At 45.7% G+C, this 17994-nt stretch overlaps 1 protein-coding gene across 13 annotated transcripts in view; it reads right to left on the minus strand.

Annotated features, from left to right (window-relative positions):
• Positions 1 to 2283: 2283 nt before the first annotated feature.
• The window catches only part of LOC134337922 (polyhomeotic-like protein 2), a 308667-nt gene continuing 292956 nt past the window's right edge, over positions 2284 to 17994 (minus strand). For 10 of the 13 annotated variants that reach the window (XM_063033308.1, XM_063033302.1, XM_063033299.1 and 7 more), the window contains 2 exons: positions 9906 to 10152; positions 2285 to 7613 (listed from right to left, as the gene is read on the minus strand). In XM_063033308.1, coding sequence (XP_062889378.1) covers positions 7459 to 7613; positions 9906 to 10152 — 402 coding nt within the window. In that variant the 3' untranslated portion in view covers positions 2285 to 7458. Of the gene's footprint in view, positions 7614 to 9905; positions 10153 to 17994 lie in introns of all 13 variants that reach the window. The other 3 variants (XM_063033301.1, XM_063033300.1, XM_063033310.1) reach the window with 2 other exon arrangements.

Consider the following 17994-nt stretch of genomic DNA (forward strand, 5'->3'; position numbering starts at 1 on the left):
GGTTGGGAAGTTGTTGGGAGTCGATTGTCAAGGATGAGGTTACAGAGTACCTGGAGGCATATGACAAGATTGGCAGAACTCAGCATGGATTCCTTAAAGGAAAATTCTGCCTGACAAACCTATTACAATTTTTTGAGGAAATTACCAGTAGGCCAGACAAGGGAGATGCAGTGGATGTTGTATATTTGGATTTTCAGAAGGCCTTTGACAAGGTGCCACACATGAGGCTGCTTAACAAGATAAGAGCCCATGGAATTACAGGAAAGTTACATACGTGGATAGAGCGTTGGCTGATTGGCAGGAAACAGAGAGTGGGAATAAAGGGATCCTATTCTGGTTGGCTGCCGGTTACCAGTGGTGTTCCACAGGGATCAGTGTTGGGGCCGCTTCTTTATACATTGTACATCAACGATTTGGATTATGGAATAGAGGGCTTTGTGGCTAAGTTTGCTGACGATACGAAGATAGGTGGAGGGGCCAGTAGTGCTGAGGAAACGGAGAGTCAGCAGAGAGACTTGGATAGATTGGAAGAATGGGCAGAGAAGTGGCAAATGAAGTACAATGTTGGAAAGTGTATGGTTATGCACTTTGGCAGAAAAAATAAACGGGCAGACTATTATTTAAATGGAGAAAGAATTCAAAATTCTGAGATGCAACGGGACTTGGGAGTCCTCATACAGGATACCCTTAAAGTTAACCTCCAGGTTGAGTCAGTAGTGAAGAAGGCGAATGCAATGTTGGCATTCATTTCTAGAGGAATAGAGTATAGGAGCAGGGATGTGATGTTGAGGCTCTATAAGGCGCTGATGAGACCTCACTTGGAGTACTGTGGGCAGTTTTGGTCTCCTTATTTAAGAAAGGATGTGCTGACGTTGGAGAGGGTACAGAGAAGATTCACTAGAATGATTCCGGGAATGAGAGGGTTAACATATGAGGAACGTTTGTCCGCTCTTGGACTGTATTCCTTGGAGTTTAGAAGAATGAGGGGAGACCTCATAGAAACATTTCGAATGTTAAAAGGCATGGACAGAGTGGATGTGGCAAAGTTGTTTCCCATGATGGGGGAGTCTAGTACGAGAGGGCATGACTTCAGGATTGAAGGTCGCCCTTTCAGAACAGAAATGCGAAAAAATTTTTTTAGTCAGAGGGTGGTGAATCTATGGAATTTGTTGCCACGGGCAGCAGTGGAGACCAAGTCATTGGGTGTCTTTAAGGCAGAGATTGATAGATATCTGAGTAGCCAGGGCATCAAAGGTTATGGTGAGAAGGTGGGGCAGTGGGGCTAAATAGGATAAAATGGATCAGCTCATGATAAAATGGTGGAGCAGACTCGATGGGCCGAATGGCCTACTTCTGCTCCTTTGTCTTATGGTCTTATGGGTTCATCCTGGAGGGGCGAGGGAACTGGATCACCCGAAGGAACCCCCACGGTCACTGGGAGGATGTACAAACTTCTTATCGAGGATGCCGGAATTGAACTCCGGAATCCTCGAGCGACGGGCGGTGTTCTAGCGACCCTTTCGGCCACTGAGGTTGGGGGAGTCTAGAACTAGCGGTCACGCATTCAGGGTGAAATGCGAAACATTTAAGGGTGAATCTGATGGGGAACTTCTTCACTCAGAGTGTGGAACGAGCTGCCAGTGAAAGTGGCGGAATTGGGATCCATTGCGACACTTAAAGAGTAATTTGGATAAGTACATGAACGGGAGGGGTATGGTTCAGGTGCAGATCGATGGGACTAGCCAGATTAATTCTTCAGCACAGACTAGATGGCTGAAGGGCCTGTTTCTATGCTATGACTCTGACTTTTATAATGGTAGCACAGTGGTTAACGTTATGTTATTACAAGAGTCAGCAACGAGTTCGATGCCCGTCGTTGTCTGTGAGGAGTTTGTACGTTCTCCCCGTGACTGTGTGGGTTTCCTCCACATTCCAGTTTCCTCCTGCATTCCAAAGACGTACAGGTTAGCAGGTGAATTGGTCATTGTAAATTGTCTTGTCATTAGGCTAGGGTTAAATAGGTGAGTAGGTGGGCTGCTGGGCAGACGGAAACACCTGTTCCAGGTTGTATCTCTAAATAAAATAATCGATTGGTTGTTGAATTTCTCAGGAGAGGAATGCAAAGCCGGATTCCTCGATTGGTCAGGACAACATGCCATTCTCAGACCACAGGCTGCTTTTGTTCCAGAGCTGTCACCCCCCCCCCCACCCCGCCATTCTCAGACCACAGGTTTCGGGGAGAAGGGGGTTGAGAGCGTAGCGGTCAGTGCAGTGCAAACACAACTCGGCCAGTTTGGAGTTCAACTCCGGTGTTGTCTGTAAGGAGTTTCTTCCCACATAACGGTTAGCAGGTTAATTGGTGATTGTAAATTGTCCTGTGATTAGGCTGGGGTTAGTTAGGTGGTTTGTTGGGCCTGGTCTGCGCTGTATCTCTAAATAAAAAAAAAATCAGCCAAGATGGAACGGTGGAGCAGGCTTGAGGGGCCGAATAACTTAATTCTGCTCCTATGGCTTATAGTCGTATGGATAGGGGTTTATTTAAGACATCTCCCAATTTGACAAGAAAAAATTCCTTTAGTTTTATAAAAATACATAAATGAAAGACAGTAATTCATATTTAAATAATGCTTAAAAAACTACAAACAAATTACAATACAAAATCATTCACAGGAGCAACAGAATTCAAGTGTGACTCAGACAGAAGTGTGGCCACATCACAGCTTCCTCCTACAAGAAATAGTCTTAGAAAGCACCAAGAATAGGTAACAAAGTGAGTGTTCAGCTGTCTCCAGTTGTCCCCAAAGCCTCTCCCTTTGTTACGCTGAAAATGCTAAGCGTCCCTACAAAGAACAGATGGAAAGGGGTCACAGAAATCACCCGACAACAGACTGGATTGAGGCAGACATTCTTTGTTGTTTTGCCACACAATAGGAAAGGAACTGTGTGGCAGTGCGCTTCCAAACTTCAGCCTGAGTGATTTCAATCTACTTTGCAAGCAGGTTACAATGTGTTACCAGCTCAGGGCGAATCTCCAGCCATCAGATACTAAATGCACCGTGACTACAATTTACCAGTCTTTAAGAGGGGCTCCCAAGACCTTTTGCAGAAGAAAGCATTGTATTGTAGTGGCAAAGACGAGGGTGAAGGACAAACCAGCGTTCAGCACTCTACTCCGAGTGAGGCTTCACTCACCTCAGCGCTGAACTGAGTTTGCAGCTGTGGTCTGCAGCCACCAGCACCGAACTGGCCCCGTGGCTGTGGCCTGCAGCCACCGGCACTCACCTCAGCACCGAACTGGCCCCGTAGCTGTGGCCTGCAGCCACCGGCACTCACCTCAGCACCGAACTGGCCCCTGGCTGTGGCCTGCAGCCACCAGCACTCACCTCAGCACCGAACTGGCCCCGTAGCTGTGGCCTGCTGCCATCGGCACTCACCTCAGCACCGAATTGGCCCCGTGGCTGTGGCCTGCTGCCATCGGCACTCACCTCAGCACCGAATTGGCCCCGTGGCTGTGGCCTGCAGCCACCAGCATTCACCTCAGCACCGAACTGGCCCCTGGCTGTGGCCTGCAGCCACCGGCACTCACCTCAGCACCGAACTGGCCCCGTGGCTGTGGCCTGCTGCCATCGGCACTCACCTGAGCACCGAATTGGCCCCGTGGCTGTGGCCTGCAGCCACCGGCATTCACCTCAGCACCGAACTGGCCCCTGGCTGTGGCCTGCAGCCACCGGCACTCACCTCAGCACCGAACTGGCCCCGTGGCTGTGGCCTGCAGCCACCGGCACTCACCTCAGCACCGAACTGGCCCCTGGCTGTGGCCTGCAGCCACCGGCACACACCTCAGCACCGAACTGGCCCCGTGGCTGTGGCCTGCAGCCATCGGCACTCACCTCAGCACCGAACTGGCCCCGTGGCTGTGGCCTGCTGCCACCGGCACTCACCTGAGCACCGAACTGGCCCCGTGGCTGTGGCCTGCAGCTACCGGCACTCACCTCAGCACCGAACTGGCCCCTGGCTGTGGCCTGCTGCCACCGGCACTCACCTCAGCACCGAACTGGCCCCGTGGCTGTGGCCTGCAGCCACCGGCACTCACCTCAGCACCGAATTGGCCCCGTGGCTGTGGCCTGCAGCCACCGGCACTCACCTCAGCACCGAACTGGCCCCGTGGCTGTGGCCTGCTGCCACCGGCACTCACCTCAGCACCGAACTGGCCCCGTGGCTGTGGCCTGCAGCCACTGGTACTCACCTCAGCACCGAACTGGCCCCGTGGCTGTGGCCTACTGCCATCGGCACTCACCTCAGCACCGAATTGGCTCCGTGGCTGTGGCCTGCAGCCACCGGCATTCACCTCAGCACCGAACTGGCCCCGTGGCTGTGGCCTGCAGCCATCGGCACTCACCTCAGCACCGAACTGACTCCATGACTCTGCGGTTCATGTTCTCTGTTATTCGTTTACTTTTTAAAAACTGTTTGTATGATTTGTTCCTTTTTTTGCACATTGGATGTTTGACAGTCTCTTGTGTGTGTTTTTTTGTGAATTCTATTGTTTTGTGGCTGCCTGGAAGATGATGAATTTCAAGGTTGTATATGGTATAAATTCTCTGACAATAAATGTACTTTGAACTTTTTGTGATTATCCATGTCTATTAAATTTTAACTTCAAGGCAATAGCTGCACAGCCTTTCTGAAAATCTGGTTACCTGGGCATGTGAAGGCTAAACTTCCACTTTTCCTTCTGGCATTTAAGGTAACTTGGTGTTGCTTTAAGGACCAAAAAAAATCTTGTTATGAATATAAAGATTCAGAGGTTGATATGTTCTTGATTAGACATGGCATCAAAGATTATGGGGAGAAGGCCAGGAACTGGGGTTGAGGAGGAGAATAAAAAAGGATCAGCAATGATTTAATGGCGGAGCAGACTCGATGGCCCAGACGGCCTCATTCAGCTCCTATGTCTGATGGTCTATGGTCTTATAAAGGTGGCAAAGACTATTTCTCCCCTCTTTTTGCACTACCCATTTATTTTAATTTTTTAATATATACTTATTGCAATGTAATGCTGCTGCAAAACAACACATTTCTCAATGCATGCCACTGATGTTAAACCAGATCTGGATTCGGATGGACTGATATTGGATCTCTTTTTAAATTGCAGTTGGGTGTTATCAAGATAAAGGACTGGGATTTAGAAATTTATCCAGGGTGGTGACCCAAGAGCAGGGACTGTAGAATTAGTCTTTAATACTCAGTGCAATGAAGGAACGGCTGAGAATTAAATGCCCGGCAAGGAAAGGCACCATTTTAACTATCTCTGCATAAATATTGAAACTTTGCATGGTATCACCAAAACAAACTCAACACGCTGAACAGATGCTGGAAATCCAGAGTAACACATACAAAATGCTGCAGGAACTCAGAAGGTCAGGCAGCATCTATGGAGAGGAATAATGAAGAGTCAATGTTTTGGGCCGAAACCCTTCATCAGGACTGGAAAAGAAGGGGGAAGATGCCAGAATGAAAAGGTGGGGGCAGGGGAAGAAGGTAGCTAGAAGACGATAGGTGAAGCCAGGTGGGTGGAAAAGGTAAAGGGCTGGAGAAGTAGAAATGTGATAGGAGAGGAGGGTGGACAATGGGAGAAAGAGAAGGAGGGGCACCAGGGAGAGGTGATGGGCAGGTGAGGAGAAGAGGTAAGAGGCTAGAGTGAGAAATTCAATAAGAGGAAAATCGGAGGGGAAAAAATTACTGGAAGGTGGAGAAATCGATGTTCATACCCCAGTCAAGTCCTGGGATGTCCGGTCTAGTTCAGTGGAACGGCTGGACGACTGGTCGCTATAGAGGGGTGTGGAGGGCTATGGTTCAGGTGTAGGTCAACGGGACAAGGCAGATTTATAGTTTGGCACTGATCAGATGGGCCAAGAGGGCCTGTTTCTGTGCTGTAGAGCTCTGTGACTCTACAATGCTCATGGCTGAGCAGGACAGGAGGACTGCAGCCTTGAGCTCTGTCTCACGGCTCTGTGTCAGCCAGCTTCATCATGGGCACTAGCCTCACCAGCATCAAGGCCATCTTCAAAAGGCGATGCCTCAAAAAGGCAGCATCCATCATTAAGGACCCCCATCACCCTGGACATGCCCTCTTCCCATACCACCATCAAGGAGGAGGTACAGGAGCCTGGAGACACACACAATATTTCAGGAACAGCTTCTTCCCCTCCGCCATCAGATATCTGAACGGGTATTGAACCCATGAACACCACCTCATTACTTCCTCCCCCACCCCTACTTTTTGCACCATTTATTTAATGTTATTTTCTTTTTTTATATAAATTTCTTATTGTAATTTATAGTTTTAAAAATTATTACGTATTACAATGTACTGCTGCCGCAAAACCACAAATTTCACAACGTATGCCAGTGAAATTAAACCTGATTCTGATTCAGAGGTGAAGGGGAGTGGAGATGGGTGGGGGAAATCAGTGATAAATCTGCTGATACAGGGGTATGCACTGGTGCTGTGCACACCGGACATTGGGATCTATAGAAATCTGTCTCCCCGTTCACATTATCCGCAGATCCCCTCTGCCCAGAATCAAACCGGGTGGGGGGGGGGGTGCAGGGGGTTAGACAGATAGACAGCATCTGAAGAATATTATGGACAGGTCATTGAATCCACAGTCCTCCCCTTCCCAACCTCTGGAGAACCAAGGTTTATATCAGAAATCACAGCAGTCTGATCTGTTCAGCTGCGTAATGGAGTCTGGGAGGGGAGACTGGTTCAGAAAAGTGGTCCTGAAAGAGTAATAGACAGAAATCCCGGCAGGAAGTTAGACCTTCACCGCGTGAGGAAGCGCGAACACATGCGGCTCAGTCATGGGCACCGTGTGAGCACTCTAGAAACCGCATGTCCACACGGAAACCTCATCACCCTGCATTAAACAGTTACAAAGAGTAGTTTTACAGTAACAATTTGTGATTCCAGGCACATTATAAGATCATAGAATGGATCTGTTGATTATCAAACCAATCTAAAGAAAGCCTAATCTCTAAACATGCTGATCCAAACAGAAACCAACCTTGGGACAGATCTATATCCAGAAAAGCAGTTCTCTTCAGCTACATAATCACTGGTGGAGTTACAGTACAATGTTCGGTAAAAAGTTATCTTCGAAACACTCGATGTATTGGATCATCTGGTGAGATGATTCTTTCAGCCAACGTTCCTGTCTTTATTGTTACCACTGGGATAGCACCATGTAAATTCCTTGAATGGGACACATTGTACCCAGACTGCAGGCTTCTCATGAAGCCAATAGTTTGATAGCGTGCTTGCTCTACTCTGGAGCACCCGCACCTCAATTCTCTTTGCAAAGACCACCAGTATCTACAGTGACCAGAATCCTCGGCTTTAAGATTAGCTGCCACTTGGAGCACCAAAGTTCCACAACGCTTCCAGGGTTTTGGTTAAGAATCCTTCAGCATGCTGATCCTTGCGTAGATTTTCAGGGCAGGTCCTAGCTTAATGTTCATAGCGCTCATCAGGTGATCTTCTTTCAGCAGCAGAAGGGCCTGCCCATCAATCTCCTGGGCACGAAACTCGTCAGCAATCTCCTGGCAACCTGGGAGCAAAACAGAACACGGAGTTTACCACCCAGACAGTTACATGGAGTGCCCAGGGATGTTCTCACTAGGTGTTCTCACCCGTTTGTCAGTGCCTTCGGGATAAAGATAGCTTTACTTGTACCTTGCACATTGAAACATACAGTGAAATGCATCGTTTGCATCAACAACCAACACAGTCCGAGGACGTGCTGGGGGCAGTCAGCAAGTGTCGCCATGCTTCTGGCACCAACATAGCGTGCCTGCAACTCACTAACCCCAACCCGTATGTCTTTGGAATGTGGGAGGAAACCAGAGCACCCGGAGGAAACCCACACAGTCACGGGGTGAATGGACAAACTCCCTACAAGCAGCAGTGGGGATTCAACCCTGATCTTTACTGTTCAGCGATCAGGCTCTTGAACCAGTGTGGATAACTTCATTCGCCTCAACACTGAACTGACTCCACAACCTATGGATTTGCTTTCATGGACTTTACAACTCATGCTCTCAGATTTATCTATTTATTATTATTACCATTATTTGTGTTTTTTTTATTTGCATGGTTTGCGGCCTTTGCACATTGGCTGTGTGTTAATCTTTGTGTGTGGTTTTTCATTGATTCTACTGTGTGTCTTTGTTCAACTGTGAATGCCTGCAAAAAATGAATCTCAGGGTAGTATATGGTGACATAATTCGCACTTTGGTAATTCACTTTGAATCTTTTGATCACTGGCACTGTAAAGCATTGCTCTAACTGCCATGTTACCGTACCATGACGACACTACCTAGCTCACTTTTACAAAGGAGTATTAAATTAAAATGTTGTTCAATCCTTGCATTGCAATCAGAAAGGCAGAAAGCTGCAGATGCTGCTAATCTGAAACTAGAAACTAGAAATTGGTTTCTACAAGTTTTAGACATTGCTGCAAAACTAGAAACTCTAGAAATACTGAAATCTTAGGGTCATGTCCCTCAAAGTCTCTGCGCAAGTTGATGGGGTTGTTAAGGAGGCATGTGGTGTGTTGACCTTCAATAGTCAGGGGATTGAGTTCAAGGACCATGAGGTAATGTTACAGCTCTATAAAACCCTGGTTACACCACACTTGAAATATTGTGTTCAGTTCTGTTCACCTCCAATATAGAAAGGATGTGGAAGCTTTAGAGAGGGTGCAGAGGAGATTTACCAGGATGCTGCCTGGATTACAGAGCGTGTCTTGTGAGGACAGGTTGAGCAAGGTACGTCTTTTCTCTCTGGAGCGCAGGAAGGTGAGAGGCGTCTTGATAGAAGTGTACAAGACGATAAGAGACATCAACAGAATGAACAGACAGTGCCTTTTTCTCAGGACGGAAATGGCCAATACGAGGGAGCATAATTTTAAGGTGACTGGAGGGAAGTATAGAGGGGGTTGTCAGTTTTTTTTAAATACACACAGTGGTGGTATGTGGAGTGCATTGTCTTAGAAACATTTAAGAAACTCTTAGATAGACACATGGATGGTAGAAAAATAGAGGGCCATGTAGGAGGGAAGGGATAGATTGATCTTGGAGTTTGGCCCATCTAGTCTGTGCAGAAGGATTATTCCATACTGTAGTCCTCCACAGTTCCTTTAGGTTGTCATAACCGGGCGGGGGCCCACTACCTGTTAAATGCACCTAATGGCGTACATCGCAAATAGCCACCGACAACCAAATCCAGCTCGAGGCCTTCACGTAAAACCAATTCTACTGATAGGAGAAGCTTCACAGGCAGGTTACTAATGCCTTAAAATTATTCACTCTGGTTAGATGGAGCTTGTATGCTGTGGTTGGCAACTCATCTAGGAGAAGGAAATCTCTGATCTCAAACCTCCACTGCCTTGCTGCTGTACCCCCTCATGGGAAGGCTTCAGGAGTAAACTCTGAGGAAAACTCTGGAGCTGGAGTCCCTAAGGCAGTCTATACTGAGTTCAATACTGACTGGCAACTCCTGTGATGCCACTGGTGCCACACTCTATCAGTCTCTGCCTTTCCTTTGGATTCATCAGCTGCGTGGAGAAGGGGAGCCTGCTGCACGGGCAACAGCTTGCTCTCCATGTCATACTGCCCAGGCTTGTGTTTAGTCATAGTCATACTTCATTGATCCCGAGGAAAATTGGGTTTTGTTACAGTTGCACCAACCAAGAATAGAGTTTGACAGGTAGGATGCAACATCCACGGTAAACTACAGCCCATGGAAGACCTTGGTCAATGTTCTATGAGTCTATGAAGCCACCCACCATTCATTTCAATTCCTCCCCCAGCGATAAATCTGCCCGTCACTCAAGCGTTACCTGGCAGCGAGCGGATGAATTCACACACGTCCTCCACGTTCCACTTGGTGGGGTCGCTGGGCAGGAAGTGGTGCCCAATCCCCATCAGGTCCCGCATCCTCAGCTCGTGGACATCGAGCTCCCGCTCTGCCTGGCGTCTCCGCGATGTGGAGGAGCTGGCGGAGATTGGCGACAGAGGTTCCTCGTAGCTGGAGTTATCCGACCCTCGGCTGGAGTCCTCCTGACTCAGGCCCACTGTCACTGGTGACTGTTGAGGTAAAGAATGCAAGGTGCTCAGAGCCAAAAGACCATAAGACATAGGAGCAAATTACGCCATTCTACCCATCGCATCTGCTCCACCATTCCATCATGGCTGATTTATTAACCCTCTCAACCCCATTCTCTTGCCTTCTTCCTGTAACCTTTGATGCCCTGACTAACCAAGAACCTATCAACCTGCACTTTAAATATACCCAGTGACTTGGCCTCCACAGCTATCAGTGGTAATGAATTCCACAGATTCAACACCCTCTGGCTGAAGAAATTCCTCATCGCTGTTCTAAAGGGACATCCTTCTATTCTGAGGCTGTGCCCCCTGGCCCTGGACTCCTCCACTATGGTAAACATCCTCTCCATTCATTCTATTGAGGCCTTTCAATGAGACCCCCTCCCCCATTCTTCTAAATTCCAGTAAATACAGGCCCAGAGCCATCAAACGCTCCTCAGACACTAACCCTTTCATCCCAGAATCATTTTCATGAACTTCCACTGGATCCTCTCTAAAGCCGGCACGTCCTTTCTTAGATATGGGGCCCAAAACTGCTCACAATACTCCAAGTGCAGTCTGACCAATGCCTTATAAAGCCTCAGCATCACATCCTTGTTCTTGTATTCTTGTCTTCTCGAAATGAATGCTAACATTGCATTTGCCTTTCTCATCACTAACTCAACCCGTAAGTAAACCTTTAGGGAACCCTGCATGAGGACTCTCAAGACCTTCACACCTCTGATTCTCTGCATTTAGAAAATACTTTGTGCCTTTACTTCTACCAAAATGCACAACCGTACGCTTCCCTACTCTATATTCAATCTGCCACTTCTTTGCCCACTCTCCCAAGCTGCATACTGATACACTAGCGATTGTGGCTCAGGTTTCCAAATCTCCACACCCTCACTCTCTCCCCCAACCCTTCTCGCAATCGTTCAGGCTTCCAATGGACCACAATCTCCCCCAGAACCAAACCAAACCAGCAAAAATGTAATGTCTTGTGGGAGGCACTGAGGCCGCCATCAAAGTCATTTCAGTAAACTGAGATAAAGCTGTTGTCTGCGTGCCTTTCAGGTATTCACCTCTCACCTCCCAGCTTCTTACTCCATTCTCCCTTCCCCAACCCACCTGGTCTCACCTATTACCAGCAACACGCACAAAAAGCTGGTCCGAGACCCTTCATCAGGATCAGCGCAGCCCGAAATGTTGACTGTTTATTCATTCATCGACACAGCCTGACCTGCTGAGTTTCCCCAGCATTATGTGCATGTTGTTTGCATGCCTTCCAGACAGATCATATCATACTTCAATAGTACAGAATATTTAAAATTTTATTTTATTTAGAGATACAGTGTGGATCACGCTCTTATGGCCCAACGAACCGCACAGCCCAGAAATCAATTATTTAACCCTAGCCTAATCCCAGGACAATTTACAATGACTAATTCACCTACTAACCGGTATGTCTTTGGAATGTGGGGGGGAAATTGGCTCACACGAAGTAAACCCACACACATACATCTACATACGTCTGTATAGTCTTATAGGTACTGAGAACGTGCAATGCAAAACCAAGGTGATTGGAGGAAAGTATAGGTGGAGTGTCAGGGTTGGTTAGTTAGTTAGTTATTCATTCATTCATTTATTTATTTAACACAGAGTGGTGGGCTCATGGAATGGCCCGCTAGGGGTGATGGTAGAGGCAAATACATCAGGGCCATTTTAACTCTTAAATAGGCACATTGTAGATAGAAAAATGGAGGCCTATGTGAGAGAGAAGGGTTAGATTGATGTTATAGTAGGTTAACAGGTCGGCATAACATCGTTGACTGAAGGGCCTGTACTGGGCCGCAGAGTCACAGAGCACTACGCCACAGAAACAGGCCTTTTGGCCCATCTAGTCCGTGTTGAACTGTTATTCTGTCTAGTCCCATCAACATGCACCCAGAGCATACCCCTCCCATCCACCTGCTGTATTGATCCAAATTTCTCTTAAATGTTGAACTGGAAGCCTCATTTAAATAATTCATTACGGGTTATATGTAAAAATACGTAAATTACATATGTCACCATGCTACCACACTGATATGTGTGCACCTTGCTTAAAGTAAAAACAGGAAGTTAGACTTATCCATCCCTGCTCGCCTGTTTTTCTTTCAATTAGTTTAATGTTTTGCAGTTACAAAACATAACAGTGGTGCTGAGGTATTTTTAAAATGAACTGGAGATGGCTACCAACCTGTTGAAGTGCATCGAGATGTTCGAGTTAAAAAAAGCGCAGCCAGGAACAGGAAGTAAAAAAACAGCATTATATATGTACAGTATCTGAAATACATCTTATGGAAATGTTTGTTTGATGATGAAATTCAATAAAAAATTACAAAAAAAAAGCACAGTAAGAGCAGCGTCAGTTGAGTTTAAAAAAACGTTAGTAAATGGAAGAAATCATGAGTTCATAAACTGTGAGTACCAGATGATAAGAATCATTAAAAAAAAAGGCAGAAATGGTTGGCTACATCGGAAAGATAGACATATTTGATTACTCAACAGATAATAGGCTCATGTATACTGAGCTAATTGAACACTATTTTGAAGCAAATGGAATATCCAATGAGAAACAAGTACCAATTTTGCTGAGTGCATTGGGTTTAAAGACATACAGTTTACTTCAAAGATTAACTGCTCCAACCAAGCCAGCAGAAACGAGTTTCGCTGATATTGTGAACGTAATGCTGTAACATTTAGATCCAAAGACATTGTTGATTGCAGAATGCTTTAGGTTTCATAAGCAGAAATCAAAAGGAAGGGGAGTCCATTTCAGCATATGTGGTTGAATTGAAGAGATTGTCTCAGCATTGTCACTTCAGTAATTGGCTTAATGATGCACTGAGAGATCACTTAGCTTGGGAATCTTACAAGACAGCCTTCAAAAATGGCTCCTATTGGAAGCACTACTTACATTTAAAAAAGCAGATGAAATTTCTGTATCGATGGAAACAGCAGACTGAGGCGCAATTAAATTGCAGTCAGGAATGAACCGGTCTGGCCAAACAAATTGTGTTACAGTTGTGGCAGGGGCTCACGTACACCAAGGCAATGCAGAATTAAAGGTGAAGCTTGCAGAAAATGCAACAAAGTAGTACACATACAAAGAGCAGCTTGGGCACACAAACAAAAATGGACTGCTTAGGGAAGAGAAAAAGCTAAGTCCTCAAGTGCAGTTTCAAAAAGAGCACGAATCTGCACGCTGTTGATGGAAAATCTGATGATGATGACAGACACAGGCCGGAGTAGCCTTAAGATTTACAAAGTGAAAACTAACAATAGACAATCAATTTGAAAACTATGAAAACTATCTGTTTTTGAGTGTACCATACATGTTAAAAAGTCCAGAGGAATGTATTCCATGATTAATTTACACCAACCAGAAAGTCCAGGGGCCTTATTGGATATCCAACAAAGTAAAATGTTCTTCCTCGCACAAAACATCAGGCTATTAAAAAGTTTTTTTCTGATGTGCATTAATAATACGACTGCTGGGTAGGCCTAAGAGAAAAGACACTGGGTCCAGTTCAAGCTCCATCTTCAGAATCTTTTCCACTTCACCCAAAATATCACTCCAGTATGCCTGAAGTTTGGGACGTCCAAAAACAATGGGTGAGAGTTCCAGTATTTCCTTTACATTTCGAACACATTGGAGAGACCCCTGTCTTAAATTTCGAAAGACGATCTGGAGTTAGATGGGCTCTATGCAGAATTTTGAGTTGCAATGCTTTAGTTCTATTACAAACTGAAATTTTCTTTGCATTATTACAGATGTCTTCCTATTTCTCAGGTGTAATTTCTACTCCCAGCTCTTCCTCCCAGACCCTTCCCAGCTGCTCAGTCTCTCCACAAGAACATTCCCTCAGGATGCTGTGAAAAGTACTAATGGAGACTTCACCCTCAGAACAAAACACCCTCTCTTCTATGTCAGAACTATAGAAATCAGTTAACAATGATGTTTTTTCCTGTATATAATCTCTTATCTGAAAGAAACGAAAAAGATCCTAGACAATCAATATGAAGTGAATGGCAAATTATTTAAAATGAATTGGACACTGGCTCGCCTGTTTGTCATTCTACGAAATGAGTTTGAACGGCATTTCCAAGACACTGAAATGAAGCCTGCAGATAGCCAATTAAGAACTTATGTTGGAGAAAAGCTAACTCCTGCAGCAATGACATTCGTAACAGTGAAATACAACAACCAACATGCCACATTGGGCTTGTGTGTGGTAAAAGTAGGGAGGGCCAGCATTGTGGGGATGTGATTGGGTGAGACTACTACAACTTGACTGGAGATCCATTCATAATTTCCATGCCACATTCCCTACGTTAAAGTCGAGTGAAAGCAAATTAAGGAAGGTACTGCATGATGCCATATCTATCTCCATGCTGAACACCACGAACCATTGCTCTACAGAGGCGAAACAGGAGCTGGTGCCCGCTTCTGTGCCTCTGGTTGGTAAGCATACTGGACCAAGGAAGGACCGTGCTGCTCAGAGGAATCATGAAAGTGCCAAAAGCAGTGGTCTGGCTACAACAGTTTTTGTCGGCAACATATCTGAGAAAGCTTCAGATTTGCTAATCAGTTACTTACGAAATGTGACTTGGTTTTAAGCTGGAAGGGAGTTCAAGGAGCTTCAGGAAAGCTGCAAGCATTCAGCCTTTGTGAGTATGAAGAACCAAAATCTACTCTGTGTGCATTATGGTTATTGCATGAACTTCAAGTGGATTCAAAAAGGTGCTTGTAAAAGTAGATGCTGAGACCAAAGCCCAGCTGGATGAATGGAAGGCCAAAAAGAAAGGAGTCAATGGAGATACAAAAACAGAGGATTTGTCAGATCAGATCGTAAAGGATTAATACGAGAATACTCCAGTGAACTAAATGTATCTTCCCAAGATCAAGCTGCACAAACTGAGGAGAAGAAAAGGTGCCCAGAGCTGTCAGGACCACTTCCTGCCATTTCAAGTCAGCTCCTACACCCAGCACGGAGAAGGCCCCAGAGACTGAGCTTGTTTCACAGCTACATGTCTCACCTGCCAAGCAGAGTGACAACATCACCCCACTGCCCTCCGGTCAGGAATGACATTATCCCACACAAGTAAAAATCCTCCACAATGATTAAAAGTTTAAGCCTGAATGGGACGATTTAAAATTTACTTTGCTGTGGATGTCTGCATAGTAGTTGTATTATCTAGTATACTGTGTATATAGTTGAGATGCATTCTATATTGATTTGGAGTTCATAGCTTAGCAGAGAGGAGTGTTGTGTATTTAATATTACAGTAATATTTGAGCAATCTTCTTTAATTAAGCATTGTTGTTCATTGAAATAATTTATTATGGGTTATATGTAAAAATAAATTGCATACATCATCATGCTACCATGGGATATGTGTGCCCCTCGCTTAGAGTTAACACGAAAATTTCCTTTGAATTAGTTTAATGTTTTGAAGTTACAAAACATAACAGCAGGAGTGCAGAGATCCTGGAGGGCTGGACATTTCAGAGATCAGGGCCACGCAGGAAGGAACTTCAACACAATGATGAAAAATTTCAAGTTCAGCCTCGAGTGTTAACATTCGAGGATCTATCCTGGGCTTAACATATTGATGCAATTACAAAGGAGGCACGACAGCAGCTATATTACAGTAGGAGTTTGAGGAGAACTGGTATGTCACTGAAGATACTTGCAAATTTCTATAGATGTACCATGGAGAGCATTCTAACTGGTTACATCACTATCTGGTACAGAGGGGTCACTGCACAGGATCAGAAAAAGCTGCAGAAAGTTGTAAACTCAGCCAGATCCATCGTAGCCTCCCCAGCATTGAGGACACCTTCAAAAGCTGATGCCTCAAAAAGGCAACGTCCATCATTAAGGACCCACATCACCCAGGACATGTCCCCCTCTCATTCCTACCGTCAGGAAGAAGGTACAGGAGCCTGAAAACACACAGTCAGTATTCCAGGAACAGCTTCTTCCCCTCTGCTATCAGATTTCTGAACAGACAATGAACCCATGAACTCTATTTCACTAATTATTTTATACGCTGTTTACACAAATTATTTAATTCATTTACATCTTAACTTACAGTTTTACAACTTACATTTGTAACTTACAGTTTTAATTAACATTTGTAATGTACTCCTGCTGCATTAACAACAAATTTCGTGACTTATGCCAGTGATATTAAACCTGATTCTGAGGTGCTTTAAGGTGGCTGTGATCATTCCCCAACTTGTATCCTAGGGGATGTCGGATACCCTGGAGCACCCGCAGGGCAGTTCACTGATATCTCTGGGCTTCCCGTCACACAGTTTGTTTACCCAGCTCAGGCAGCGAGAATGCCCAAGCAACTGCTCGACAGAGCGTGGAGACCAGAAGCCCAGTGAACAGACAATGAACCAACACATGAACAATACCCCAGTGCTTTTTTCCCTCTTTTTGCACCACTTATTTAATTTAATTTAGAAACATAGAAAACTTACAGCACAATACAGGCCCTTCGGCCCACACAGCTGTGCCGAACATGTCCTCATCTTAGAAATTACCTAGGGTTACCATAACCCTCTATTTTTCTAAGCTCCATGTACCTATCCAGGTGTCTTTTAAAAGACCCTATCATTTCCACCTCCACCACTGCCGCCGGCAGCCCATTCCACACACTCACCACCCTCTGCGTAAAAAACTTACCCCTGACAGCTCCTCTGTACCTACTCATGTATTTCTTATTATAACTTACAGTAATTTTGTATGTATTGCACTGTACTGCTGCCATAAAACAACAAATTTTACAGCATATGTCCTGATAGCAAACCCGATTCTGATCGTGATCCAGTGGACTACAGGCTCTGTGTTGAAGGCAGTTGTTCAAAATTTAACATTCAAGATTGTTTAATGTCAATTCCTGTACACAAGAGTAAAGGAGAACAAAATAATTGTTACTACAGATCTGATACAACACAAAAAAACATGATAAAGAAAACAAAAACAACAAAAAAACCACAGTAAATATAAATCCATAAGATAGTTTATACACACAGATTGATTGATTGTCCATAAATTGACGCTAGGCACAGGAGTGTCTGTACACAAGGTGACTGACAGGAAATGATAAAGTAGTGGTGGTTGGGGGTGGGTTGTGGGTGGAGGTGTTGAACAGTCGTACTGCTTGTGGGACAATTGCCAGTGCGTGGCGTGTCTCTTTATGTGGGGTGGGGAGCGAGAAGCAGCACACGCACACTCACGGCTGCGGTGCTGTCAGCCCCCTGGCCCAAGGCCAGGCTCCTTCTGTGGGGTACTTGTGCCTCGCTGAGTCCCCGAATGTCTTTGATTATCCGCCTCTTGTTCTCTTTATTAATCTGAAGGCTGCTATTCTCCAGCACCCCCCTGCTCCGCTCTGCAAACAGCCACCAGCTGCAGCCATTGTCTCTGCAGGGCTTTTCTTCACTCCAGCTCCTATTCAGCGAGGAGAAGCCAGCTGGACGTCTGAACACAATTGCCTACCTCGGAGATGGGCCACAAACACCGGCTTCATTCTCACTGCATGGGGGCCGACCCGCCACAGTCCCATTGTCCTCCAGTGGTTTTAACACTGTACTAAACAAGCCCGATTTCATGATGCAGGCCCACCGTCTCCTGGTTAAACACTTCAGCGTTCAGCATTAAACACCAGGACAGACAGCCAGCTTTCAGTCTTGGCTCTTTGTGTGAGATGTGCCAAAGGAAAAATAATCTGGTCCCAACTCCTCGACATACGTCCGCACTTCAGCGCTATAAGGACGGTGGTATT

The sequence above is a fragment of the Mobula hypostoma genome, chromosome 25, assembly GCF_963921235.1.
Source record: "Mobula hypostoma chromosome 25, sMobHyp1.1, whole genome shotgun sequence".
NCBI lineage: Eukaryota > Metazoa > Chordata > Chondrichthyes > Myliobatiformes > Myliobatidae > Mobula > Mobula hypostoma.